This window comes from Triturus cristatus, chromosome 7, assembly GCF_964204655.1.
Source record: "Triturus cristatus chromosome 7, aTriCri1.1, whole genome shotgun sequence".
Lineage (NCBI taxonomy): Eukaryota > Metazoa > Chordata > Amphibia > Caudata > Salamandridae > Triturus > Triturus cristatus.
The window spans coordinates 400,917,148-400,929,437 of NC_140590.1; the positions used below are offsets into that span (position 1 = coordinate 400,917,148).

At 46.5% G+C, this 12,290-nt stretch overlaps 1 protein-coding gene across 2 annotated transcripts in view; it reads right to left on the reverse strand.

The window, feature by feature from the left end:
• Positions 1 to 12,290, reverse strand: part of LIG1 (DNA ligase 1) — a 502,345-nt gene that overhangs the window by 308,103 nt on the left and 181,952 nt on the right. For both annotated transcript variants that reach the window (XM_085616644.1, XM_085616645.1), the window contains exon 9: positions 5,270 to 5,377. In XM_085616644.1, coding sequence (XP_085472770.1) covers positions 5,270 to 5,377 — 108 coding nt within the window. The remainder of the gene's footprint in view (positions 1 to 5,269; positions 5,378 to 12,290) is intronic.

Genomic DNA, 12,290 nt, shown 5'->3' on the forward strand with positions numbered 1-12,290 from the left:
TCCTCCCCCTTCCCCAATTGCAACCCAGGTCTATTCAGCCCTTTCCTGACCCACCTAGACTATCTGGAGCCACTCCTGCTACCCGGCCTTCTGTCATCCAAAATCCAGACAGGCAATCCACATTCCAGCAGAGGCACATGGGATGAATGAGCAAGAAAATACCTACTTTCTAAAAGTGGTATTTTCAAACACAGAATGTAAAAATCACCTTCACTAAAAGATGCATCTTCAGATTCGGAGTTCAGACATAATAAACATTATTTTCTTATCCAATTCCTCAGGCCAGTTATGTTTATATGATGTTATAAACAAACTCCCCATTCTGTCCCGTGTGGGAACAGGTAGCCTTGCAATAGCGGAAAACGAAATTGGCCGTAATTCGCTACCAGGACATGCCACACACACCAGGGCATGTCCTACCTTTCACATACACTGCACAGGGGTACCTGAAAAGGGAAGGTGAGGGACTGGCAAGTGTGTGCACTGGCCAAGTCGATATGGCAGTTACAAACCGCGGCAGACTTCACAATGGCGGCTCGGAGCTACCTTTTCAGGGCTACTCATGTGGGTGGCACAATCAGTGTTGCAGGCCCACTAGTAGCATTTGATTCACAGGCCCTGGCACACTCTGTGCACTTTACAAGGGACTAACAAGTAAATCAAATATCCAATCATGGAAACACCAATCTATATCACAATTTACCACAGGAGCACTTGCACTTTACCACTGATCAGCAGTGAGAAAAGTGCGCACAAATACTACGCCAGCAGAAACCGAGTCAAAACAGGGAGGTCAGAAAGCAAACACTCTGGGGAAACATGCCAAAAGAAGCCAAGTCCAACAGTAAGCAAATAAAATGGAATTGCTGAGGCGCGGTTAGAGCATGCAGCACCTTATGTTCCACAGCAGTGTAATCTGTCGTAGGAAATCAAAATGTCACCAAATGTAATGCATTTCACAGCCCTGTCCCGATTGTTCTCGCTCTGACCCTCACTTGATTGCAAGTCACTCTGTTGTGATCACAGAGTGACATACCAGGATGCTTCGCTCTGGAGCCATCAAAGACTGCATGTGACAGCCGTGGTAAAGTCACTGGCAAGGGCAGATGAGCAGAATACATGTGCCACACAGCCTGTCACCAAAGGCTGCAAAACAGGGCATGGAAAATGCTCTGCTGTGCAATTGACAAATCTGCAGAAGGCATTCCTTTCAAAAACTGTTTTTACGTCAACTTCATAAGAAAATTATAGCCTCAACTGATAAGCATTGGCAAAGCGAGTAGGTCTTCCCTATGTGAGATTTCTTGGCATTGTCAATTCTTTTGTCCTGTTGTATAGCAGCATGGCTAAAAGCTTTTTATATAATAAAAAAAATGTACTTTCAGCCTTGCTGCTGCAAAGCATGGCTTAATAAATTTTGGCAAATCGGACAGATCTTGCTTAGGTGAGACCTATTGGCTTTGCCAATGCTTGTTTATTTGCTGCAGTCTTGTCCACAACATTGCCTGAGAGCTGCCCTTCGCTGAAGGGGGATGTTAATTTTGTTTGCCTGGACGTCACTGTAAAACCGAACACTCGGCCAGCGTGTCATCTTAGTGTTGTTCGACACCAGATGCCTGCTTGCCAGGTCTGCGATATCTAGTGTAGATTTTCACCATGTGTTGTAATAGTCTTGCTCTCTTCTATGGGCGAGTTTGCTCTCATTTGGTGCTGTTCTGGTTTTTCAGTAATTCTCCCACCTCTTCACAGTTCGTGGCTAAGCCATTTAGAAGGGCATTGGAGTTGGCAATGTGCCATTTTGTTGCAGCTCCTCTTTCAAACTTTCGCCCCACCATCTCGATCCTTTTGCTGCTTTTCAGGAGGTGGCCACGAGGACGCTGGTACATTGGCCCCTTTTCTTGCAGTGGCCACAATGATAGAGTCAGCTGTTGCACTAACTTGTATGCAGCAGGTTCTTCAGAATAGTGTTTATATTTCTTTTCCAATCTGTTACCGGTTTGCAAGTTGTGGGTTCACTGAACACCTCTGCCCTAAACCAAAAGGCTGGATCAAATTGGCAGGCATTGGCACTAGCTTTCCATGGGAGAGAGGGTTTCGAGTAAGAAACTTGTGCCTTTTCCTCCTTTAATTGGGCCCCATATTAGACTGCTGCTCTCTTCACCACCATATAATACATGGTGATATCGTCCAGAGACTGATACGTGTCGACTCACTCTGCGAGTAGACGTCAAGATCCTACTACTGATCTCCCATGTCCTCTGCTTCATGAAATAGCCCCTAGACTCAGGATCTTCTTCCTTTTAGAACATGTGTTTTTTACTCTTGGGGCTGTGGCGTTCTTGGTGGCTACAGGTCAGCCAGCTCCCCCTCGTCGTAGCCTTTTTCCATCAAGGTTTCAACTGGATTTGAAATTCCCCTAAGGAAGGCACTGAAATCCTTCTTTTGGAAGACTGCTGCTATCTGTGCCTTGAGTCACCTCTTTTTCCATTCAACCTAGAGTACACTTTCTTTGACAGAGAGCTCACTTAGCAGACTTTTTTTTTCTTTCTTTTTTTTTTTTTTGTAACGGTACCAGTGTCTTGCCTGCTGGCTTCGTGATCCTCTGCTGCTTGTCTGCCGATGGTTTTTCAGAGAAACTTCTTTCTAGGGTGTCCTTATGAGACCCAAGGGGGTCTTTCTTCTTTGACTTGTCTTTGGTTGATGAGTGTTATGGTGCGGCGATAGCCTGAGGGTTTAGACTTCGGATGCCTTGGCTCGGTTAACCCCAGAATTTCTTATTTTATGTGTTCTGTCCATGTTTTTCTTTCTGTTTTTGTCTGCAACTGTTCCCAGTCAATGTCTCCGCTTCTGCATCGGGGCCTTCTTCAGCAAAGTTATCCTCGTCCTGGCTCCACACACAGTTCCCGCAGCAAAAAGCTGGTCTTCTGGGCCTGGATGGTACTGTGTCCGTCTCTGCTACCCCCTGGTGCCAACCCCCTTTGATTTTAATTCGCCACACGGTTCGCAGATCGCTGTGGTCCCTCGGCAAGCAGAGTTTGCACACCTGGTGATGGTCTTTCTAGGCAAACACTGTGGGTAAAACCTAAAGGGCATGTTCTCTGTAGCCTCCAGTGACTGTGACCCCTTGGTTCCACATTCTGTGATCTTATTGGTCACCTATTTGCTCCACTTACTTCTTCGGTGTATATCAGACACCCTCCTCTCCTTTGCTCTACAATGCAGACTGAAAGGTAAAATTAGTTGACATTGTTAGACAATGTGTCGCTTTATCCTCTTTTCCACTTTCAAAGAGCCTTCGGCCGATGCTTTCAGACCCAAAAGTGCAAAAAATAATCTAAAGATGGCCATCAGGCACAAGGGCTTCTGAAGCAGACTCCTGATGTCAGGAGAGGGATTGACAAGGCACCAAATGATAACAGATGAAACCCAACAACAAAAAAGAAAAAGTACAACAAGAGGAGAATTCTGGACCAAACAACTAGATGGCGGAATAACGCACAGCATTCAAACCCAGAAAAGAGTCACACTGCAAAAGCATAGTTTTTGTACTGGACAGGACCCATTCCAGTCAAAAAACCTATGCTTTAGAGAACACACACATCCTTGCACTAAGGAGCAAGGGTGTCAGAGTTGGCACATGGCTGCCAAATGTGGGCCAGTGCAGGGAGAGGGAGAGTAACAGTGCTGTATCTCTGTAGATATGGCGCTGTTCTGTATTAGGCCCACGGCATCACAATTATGACTGTCTGCCTTCATAAAAGGGGCATGAGGGCTCATATTCCTAGCTAGTGTTAGGGCAGAGGGCACCCTAGTTGCAAAGGGGCGGCCAACACGTGGGAGCTTATTTTTCTGAAATGGACAGGCCGCTCGCTTCAAGGCAAGAGTGACCAGCATTGTAGGGGAAGGGGTGAAAGGAGACTGACTGCTGCTCAGGGCACCAGCCATCATAAGTCCAGTAGGTGTAGTTGCACTGAGGCCCAGGAGCCTGAGGGACTCGCAACACTAAATATGAGGAGTAATGTTTTTGGTCAGTTTCTGCTTTCGAAGATATATTTTTTCTTTGATAAGCCTCAAACTTTGTGTGGATTATGAGATACTGAAAAGTACCACTGAAATGATCGCATAACCCCCTCCCCCTGCGGTCAGCCCTTCCTCTCTCACTCCCCCAATTCTTGCCATACAGTTGTGGAGAGGGGGCCGACTTCAAAACTTTTGCTAGGGGAGAGCTCAGAGCTAAAAGGTTTTAAGACCTCTGCTCTAGATCAAATAGGATTCTAAACAACTTCCAAACGACACAAGTTCCTCAGAATCATTAGGTCTTCCTTGATAATTCCAGGTGACCAGATAACTCTCCACCAATGGCCACTACTGATCACAATGTTTAACCGCTGGAGGGCTAAGCATCACATGCTTCTGAGTTGTGGACAATTAACTTGAGACAAATAATGGGAAGTAGCCCACAAGTTTGTGATCTTTTCTTTTGCAGATGCAGTAGTGTTTTACAGTTGAGACCACAGGTATCTGGGGCGACTAACCACAGCAGCAGTTGGAGGAGGGGACAGCGAACACAACAGGCAAGATCTCTTTAACCAAAGGGGCTTGAATGATGGCTCAAATTGTTCTGGAAATAGAATGCAATCTCCACCCACTAGGACAGCTCCTCACACCACGGGACAAAGACCAAAAGGCTTGAGGTCCCAAAGGGTTGAGAAAGCTTGCCATCACATTGGGTGCAAAAAACAGAAGTAACCACACTCACAAAACTGGCTCAGACATCTCAGTCCTCCATTGATGACCAACACAATTTTAAGTGAAATCTTGCATTGGGCTCATGGGACACCCACAGTGATGCCCCAGCTTTATAAAAGCCTGGCAGATGACGTTTGTTCCAACACACGGACAAACTGAATGGGCAAAGGTTCAGCTATAATGGAAAAAAGCTCCTTTTGATATTCACTTATTGAAAGTCAAAAAGCAACTGCATGGGCAGAATTTTCAAAATCCTGTACGAGCTGGATCCAAGACAAACTCTCCACTCAACCAAGATTTTAATGAGTAAGAAGGCCAGCCTCAATATCCTTCAGTCTCACCCTCACTCTGATTCATTGGGTTGAATAGTATTTAAACTGACAAAATTGTGCAATGGCACACTGCACAGGTCCTGCACCTTTACTAAACCTGTTAGAATTAATTTTCTGGTAGTGTTTGTCGCCACTACTACACCCATTAGCATCACCATGAATCAAAACTAGCAAAATGGGTTACTCACTTCTGTCCATGAATCCAGCAGGCATCTTTCACAGGATGGTAGCTGCTCTTTGATGGGTTGTAGTCAACAGAATCTTCTGAAGTTTCGGACTTTGAAGTGCCAAAGAAACTGAGAAAGTGTGAGATTAAAGAGAAGGTGTCAATCTCCTTATATTAAAAGACAAGCACCTACCTCCATAGCTTAAATTCAGCATCTATCCACATGCAAGAGACTTTACTAGAAATCAATGCATTTTACATGTATGAAAGAATGAACTTCGTGTTAGCATGCAGGGAACTCAAATTAAAAGCTAACTGTTTTAGCCTGTTCAGGCAGTGTTAAGATGAACCACGCAGGTCAGCCAAAAGGCAGAACTGGCACCAACGTAAGAGCTTGCCATGTGCTGTCTCAGCCATAGACAACAGAGCAAAGGATTTAAACAAACAAAACCAGTACATAAAGAGACATGAGTCACTGACAGTCAAAGTTAGGTAACCTAACTGTACATGGCCAACTAAAACCCCCCACTAAACTGTAGCACAGACTTGGCCCCTGGACATCTGACTTCTTTACAATAGAAACAAAACAATGACATCTTAAATACCATAATAAAAAAACAAGAAACCAGGAGAAAATGGGAGGAAGACTGTATAGAACTAGAGTTCTCCGACAGTCTGCGGAGGGATATTTCAGGGATACAACCTCCAACAAATTTAAGCATAAATTGAAGAGCAGGTAGGGGCAAGAACAATTAAGCCAAGTGTCTTTCGAAGAGAAGAACTTTTAGATCTTTCTTGAAGGGAGAATGGCAAGAGATCAAGCAGAGGGAGAGGGTTCCCTATTCTTGTGGCACTTCCAGAAAATGACTGGGTCATAAATTGCTCCCGTATGAAGGTGGGAGGCTCAAGGAGAAGGAACCAAGCATTTCTAGACCCCTGTTGGGGGTCAAATCTTTAAATTTCTCAGTTAAGTATGAGGGCGAAGAGGAAGTGCTTTGAGAGTAGTGCATGCAGTTATACATTGGACTCTTGTCCCTCTAGGGACCCATTGGAGGGTGAGCAGGTTAGGGGTTGTGTACAAATGTCTTGTGACAGGTCACAAAGCCAGCAGAGGCATGTTGGACTGTTCGGAGGGGCCCAGGTGAACTTTTCTGAGAGGTGGGCAATCCCGTAGTTCAGTCTGGAAAGAACCAAAGCCTGAACAACTGATTATACGTCCTAGGCTGGGATGAGTTGCCAGATTCCCTATAGCAGCATTAGCTGGAACCTGGCTATGTTTAGGATATGGCTCTGGAAGTTAAAATGGCTGTCAAACGTGAAACCAAGGGACCTGGCACTCTGAACAATGGTCGAACAGCCCTCCAAGGCAGGGGAGAGCACCAGGCAGTCTTGAACAGAAGGATTACCTTTCTTCAGCAATCTCAGAATAAATTCCGTTTTTGCCACATTAAGTTAGAGGTGGTGATTGGTCATCCATGAATTAATTATTGCCAAGTGCTGTATAGGACGATGAGGTAATCCCAGGATGCGACTTCAAGGTAGACATGGGTATCGTCTGCGTATAGATAGCAGAGGATCCCAGAGTTCCTAATAATCATGCAGACGGGTCCAAGTTCGCTATTAAAAGGTATTGGAGAGAGGATCTAGCCTTGGGGGACACTTGCTGCAGGAAAACTGGCCTCGTGACAGAGTTCCCAATTTTCACTATTCGAGAGCAGTTTGTTAGGCAGGAGGTAAACTAGTTCGGGAATAAGCCTTCAGATCCCATTCGCTGTTTCAGACGGTTTATCAGCGCCTGGTGGTTGACTTTGTCAAATGCAGCAGAGGGGTAGAGGAGACAATAAAGGAAGAACTTGCAGAGTCCAGGATGCAGAAAGCTTCGCTCACTCGGCAGAATTGCAGTCTATGCTGTGGCCCTGCCGGAAGTATGATTGGAGAGTGATAAAGCGGTTATTTGGATGTGGAATGACAGCTGAAAGCTACGCAACTTTAAACTTCCTTACCTAGGAATGGAAGGGAGGAGTGTGAGAAAGTGCCATCTTTCTTGCATGGTATGCCCCCACTTTTTGCTGAACTGCTGACGTACTTTGACGGAGTGTCCCCTGGGCTCCTGCCAATCAGGACCCAAGGGCCTGTGTTCCTCCCCTAAAACTGTATTGAAGCCTAAACCCAATTGACATCTCTGGCCACATGTCAGCCCCTGGTAAATGGTACCATAGGTACCCAGGGCACTGTGACCAGAGAAGGCCTCCTGCAGCACTTATTGTGCCACCCTTAGAGGCCCTGTACCCTGACACACACACTGCCTTTGCAGGCTGCGTGTCTTGGTGCAGAACAAAACAGAGTCGACATGGCACACATCCTTGTGTGCCATGCCCACAAACATACTGCCCTAGCATACCTCAGTCACCCCTCTAGCTGTGTGCCCTATGCCAGTGGTGTGGGCACAGGTGCATGAGCCCTGTGCCCCTACAGTACCCAGGTCCATTCCTGGGGACTGTAAGTGCAGTGCTGCCATTAAGAGTATATGGTGCTGGGAGGTCGTCATCACGAACTCCACAGCACCATGATGGCTACACTGAAGACTGAGAAGTTTGGTATCAAACTTCTCAGCACATTAAATCCCACACTGGCATCAGTGTGGGTTTAATGTAAAATTCACGACAGAGGGCAACTTAGAGTTTCCCCCTGAACCTAACCTACAATCCACGTCCTGTCTGAGAGGCTGCCACCCAGCAGACATGTTGCTGGACCCCTGGGTAGAGAGCCATCCGCTCTCCTGGGCCTGCAAAAATGCACGTCCTGGGCGAGGTGCTAGGTCTCCTCCCCCAGGATGGGCAGGGGGAAGCTTCAAAGGCATGCCGCCTTTGTGAGCCACCCCCAGAACACTTGCTGTACTCAGCAACTGGTCCACACCGGTTCTAGCCCCCACTCTGGCGGGAAGACTGGCGTGAAACCCCAAGTGAGGAAAGGGGGTGTGCCAACCCCACCCCCCAGGTGGGGGAGGCGAGGTGAAGCACATCTTCGGGATCTCGCCATCTTGAAGATCGGGAGCCCTACCCAATCAGGACTAGGCTCCTGCCCCCCTCCCACTGGAGAGTGGCAGGATAGGGGGTGTACCCACCCCAGGGAAGGGACCCATTGGTCCCTGCCCTTCTCCTACCTGTAACACCCCTAAATTTAGTATTTAGGGGCACCCTGAACCTTCCTTCCTCAGATCCCGAATCCAAAACGAGCAAGAAGAAAGAAGACCTGCCGTGCAGCTGCTAACAAGAGGACGACACCAACTGACTTAGCCTCAGCCCTACAGGCCTGTCGACCCTCGAACCTGCTCCTGCTAAAACCCGGCGTCTCCAGTGGTCAGCAACCTCGAAAACACCGGAGGACCTGGCAGCCTTGTGACTCTAAAAGACTGGGACTCCCATGAGCAGTGGTTCTGCACAAAGCAAGTAACAAACCCCTGGTGCCAGCCAGGAACCGAGACTCCTGCACACACTGCACCCGCCAAGCCCGGCCTGTGCCTGAGTGAACAAAGACCCCAAGGACGTCCCCCCGGTGACTGTGACCAAGAATACAGCACCCAAGGACCCTCCTCGACGCTCCAGACGACGCCTGCAGCGTCAGAACCAGGGACCCCTCCAACCGCGACTAGCAGACGGTAAGATTTCCCGACGCCAAAAGGCACCTCTGCAGCCGGCTGCCCCTGTGCCGCTGAGGGTATAACAACTGTACCCACCTGACCCTGGGGGATCCCAGAGTCTATGCCCAGAACCTTAACTCTGCCAGTCCAATACTTACCTGAAAGCCGATAACCTACATTTTCTCCATAGGGTAACATTGACTGGTTTCACTTGGAAATTCTTCAAAGTGTCGAGTTTTGAAACGTTAAAATATTCACCAAAAATCAGCCGAATAACGAAAACGAAATTACTCACCTGTTATCAGGAGAGATCCCAGTGCTGGATCTTGGTGCCCAGCACTGACCCTGAAAAGTAATTACAACCGTACTTACCGATAACTTGATTATCCTCCATAGGATAACATTGCCTGGTTTTTACCTGAAATTCCTCTAAGTGTCGATTTTTGAAACATACAAATATTCCTTCAAAATCGCCTGTGTAACGAAAACGATTTCTTTCAACTGTTTACAGGAAATGCACCAGGGTTGAATCCAGGATCCAACCCTGAGTAAGAAAATCATACGCAAAGTAATTGAAATTGCATTTACTTAAAAACTCCCATTGAGCTCAATGTTATAATTGTGTTATAATTGTGTTGCCTATTGCAACAACTGTAACTATTGCCTTTAAAAGTATATTGCTTATTGAAAGTATACAACTACAGCATCTTATTCTGAGAAAGTATTTTGATACAGATTGTTGGTTCTAAAATAAAAAAACGATATATTTTTATATACAAAACAATTGGCCTTGAGTTCAGTTCTTGAGTGTGTGAGGCCATTTGCTGACTGAGTGTGTACAACAAATGCTTTACACTGTCCTCTGATACTGCCTTACTGCTCGACCAAGCTACCACTTTAGAGAGTAAGGTTATATCTAACTTTAGCCTCTGCCAAACCTCTAGGGACTGTGGACTCTGCACACTGAACTTTACTTGGTGCATTATATACAGAGCCACTTTCTTACAAGGCGAATGAATGAAAGAAAGTTGTTCAAGTTGTCGTGATCCAGTGAATGTGGGTTTTTTTTTTTTTGGGGGGGGGGGGGGAGGAATTGATTTATGGCAGAGATTTTGCGATGGTCTGGTGTCACCCCTTTTCAAGGGAGGAGTTGACCAGGGTAGTCCACAGGGGATGTGTATGTTTGGTGAGGACTTTATGGATGGAGCCAGGAATAGCTTCACAGAGAGGTTTAGGGGTTTCACCTTAGATATGGTAAACCGTAGATCAGCCTCTGAAATTGCGGAGAAAGAGGACCATGGCTGCAGTGCCTTGCAGGGTAGATTCTCATCAACTTTATTATCAAATGTCTCTGGAAGGGAGAGGTTCAGGTCTTTGACTGTCAAAGAAATTCACAAATTTGATGCACAAGGCCTCAGAGGACTTAGGTGAGAAAGTGGAAGAAGGGTTGTTAACCAGTTTGATTACCTCAAAAACTTGTTTAGGTCTGTTTTTGGCACGGTCCAAGAGGAATAGGTAATGAGGACTTGGCTCTAAAGATGTGGCCTTTATAGTTTATCCTTGCAGATCATAGCTTAGTCAGACTGAGTAGGGAGGATACTCGTCTCCACTCAATGTTTCTTTGCTGCACCCTTGCTTCGTAGAGGTCTTTTGAGTACCAAGGCAGAGACTGTTCTAATCAGCTGCATTTGCTCTTGATGGGTGTGAATCCATCAATCAAGGATTACATGCAAGAGTGGACTGCCTGGGGTCTCACTGATGTGGAACAGAGGCACAATCTGAGCAAAGTTTAGGAAGGCCATAGGTGTGATGTTGAGTTTATTTATGTCCCTGAACAAAATTTTCCCCTTCTAAGGTTGACTGAGGGTATTGGTGAGGGTGAAGGATACTGAAGGGGAGCTGCAAGAGGTCAGACCAGTCAATGGGATGGGGTCACTAGTCATGAGGTGTGATGCTCTGGTAATGATTAACTCTAGAGTAGAGCCCTTGCAGTGTGTGGGCTTTTGAAAGTGTTGTCGGAGGTCAATGTGGCTGAGAAAGAAAAAGCCAATGGTGTCCATAAGTTTGGTATGCTTGGTGCCCCAGTGAACACTATAGTCACCTTGGAAGACACTGCAGTCTCAGCTGATTAATTGGGAAGTGAGGAATTTCATGCAGTCCTCCGTGAAAGTGTTGGTTTGTTCTGGGAGTGGTAAATTACATTCATCCTAAGGTTGCGAGTGGCACGAGAGGAGTTTGTAAATGACAACTAAACTCCCACTGTGGCGGTCTTCTTGGTCACAGCGCAAAATGGAGTATCAAGGGGGCAGTAAGGGTGACAGAACATTGCTTAAGTTACCATTAAGCCAGATTTCAGCAAGGACGAGGATGTCAAGGTCCTGGACCATTTCATAGATCGCACAGCAGTGTTTGTCTGCTAAGCGGCAGCTATGTAGCACGCAACATGGGAATATTTGGTGAGTTTATATGCCGTCTGACAGTATTGTACTGTGCAAGATATTGTAGGTAGCATTTATGAGGAGTGAGTCTGAGCTCAGAGGATGCTTGTGTAAGGATGTAAATTTCCTCCAGAGAAGTGCTGAAGAGGATAAGAGATCTGTGAGGGGAGGCTATTGAAGTTCCAGGGCAGGTAGAGGCTCGTGCGGTTCTTTCGTACCATGTTTCAAGATACAGTTGAGGTTCAAAAGTCACTGGAGGAAAAACAGATGGGGCAGAGATAGAGAATTCATGCAATTGGGTTTCAGATTAGCGGATATAGGTATATGCGAAGGGCTAAGAAGAGGAGAGAAATTATTGGTGCAAGGGTTGAAGAACAAAGTTTGAGTAGGGGTGGAGGGTGAGTAGGGGAAAGGAGGGCGGTTTTCCAGTATCAGGTATTCGGTTGAGTGGCTTCATGGTGATAGCATGGAGGGCAAAGGAACGCTGGCTAAATTGAACCAGGATGATAGGGGGATGGTTGGGTAGTACCAGGTAGTGGAGCCTGAGATGGTATAACTGGTGGAATGGAATGGGGCAGGGAGTGGAATGGGGTTCACAGACATTTGGAGAAAGGGGGACAGGGAGGAGTGACAAGTGTTTTCATAGGAGAAATCAGGGTAGCAGGGAGGACGTATGGGCAGTAGGAGGGGGTAAGGGAGTGTCAGTTAAGATGCATTTGATAAGGAGGGTCTTTTTGGGGGGGCAAAGGTGTTTGACGTTAATGAAGTTGATTGGAGAGTGATGTTCATTATTTATTTTTAAAGTTTTAGAGAGCGCGAACCAGACCCAGGCTAGGGCATCAGAGCGCTTTACACAAGGCATACAGTCAACAGATTCAAAAGGAGAACATTGCATATAAAAAGACATACTCCGAAAGTAACAAGGAGTAACAACAATGAGAGGACTAGTTCTAAGCAGTAAAACC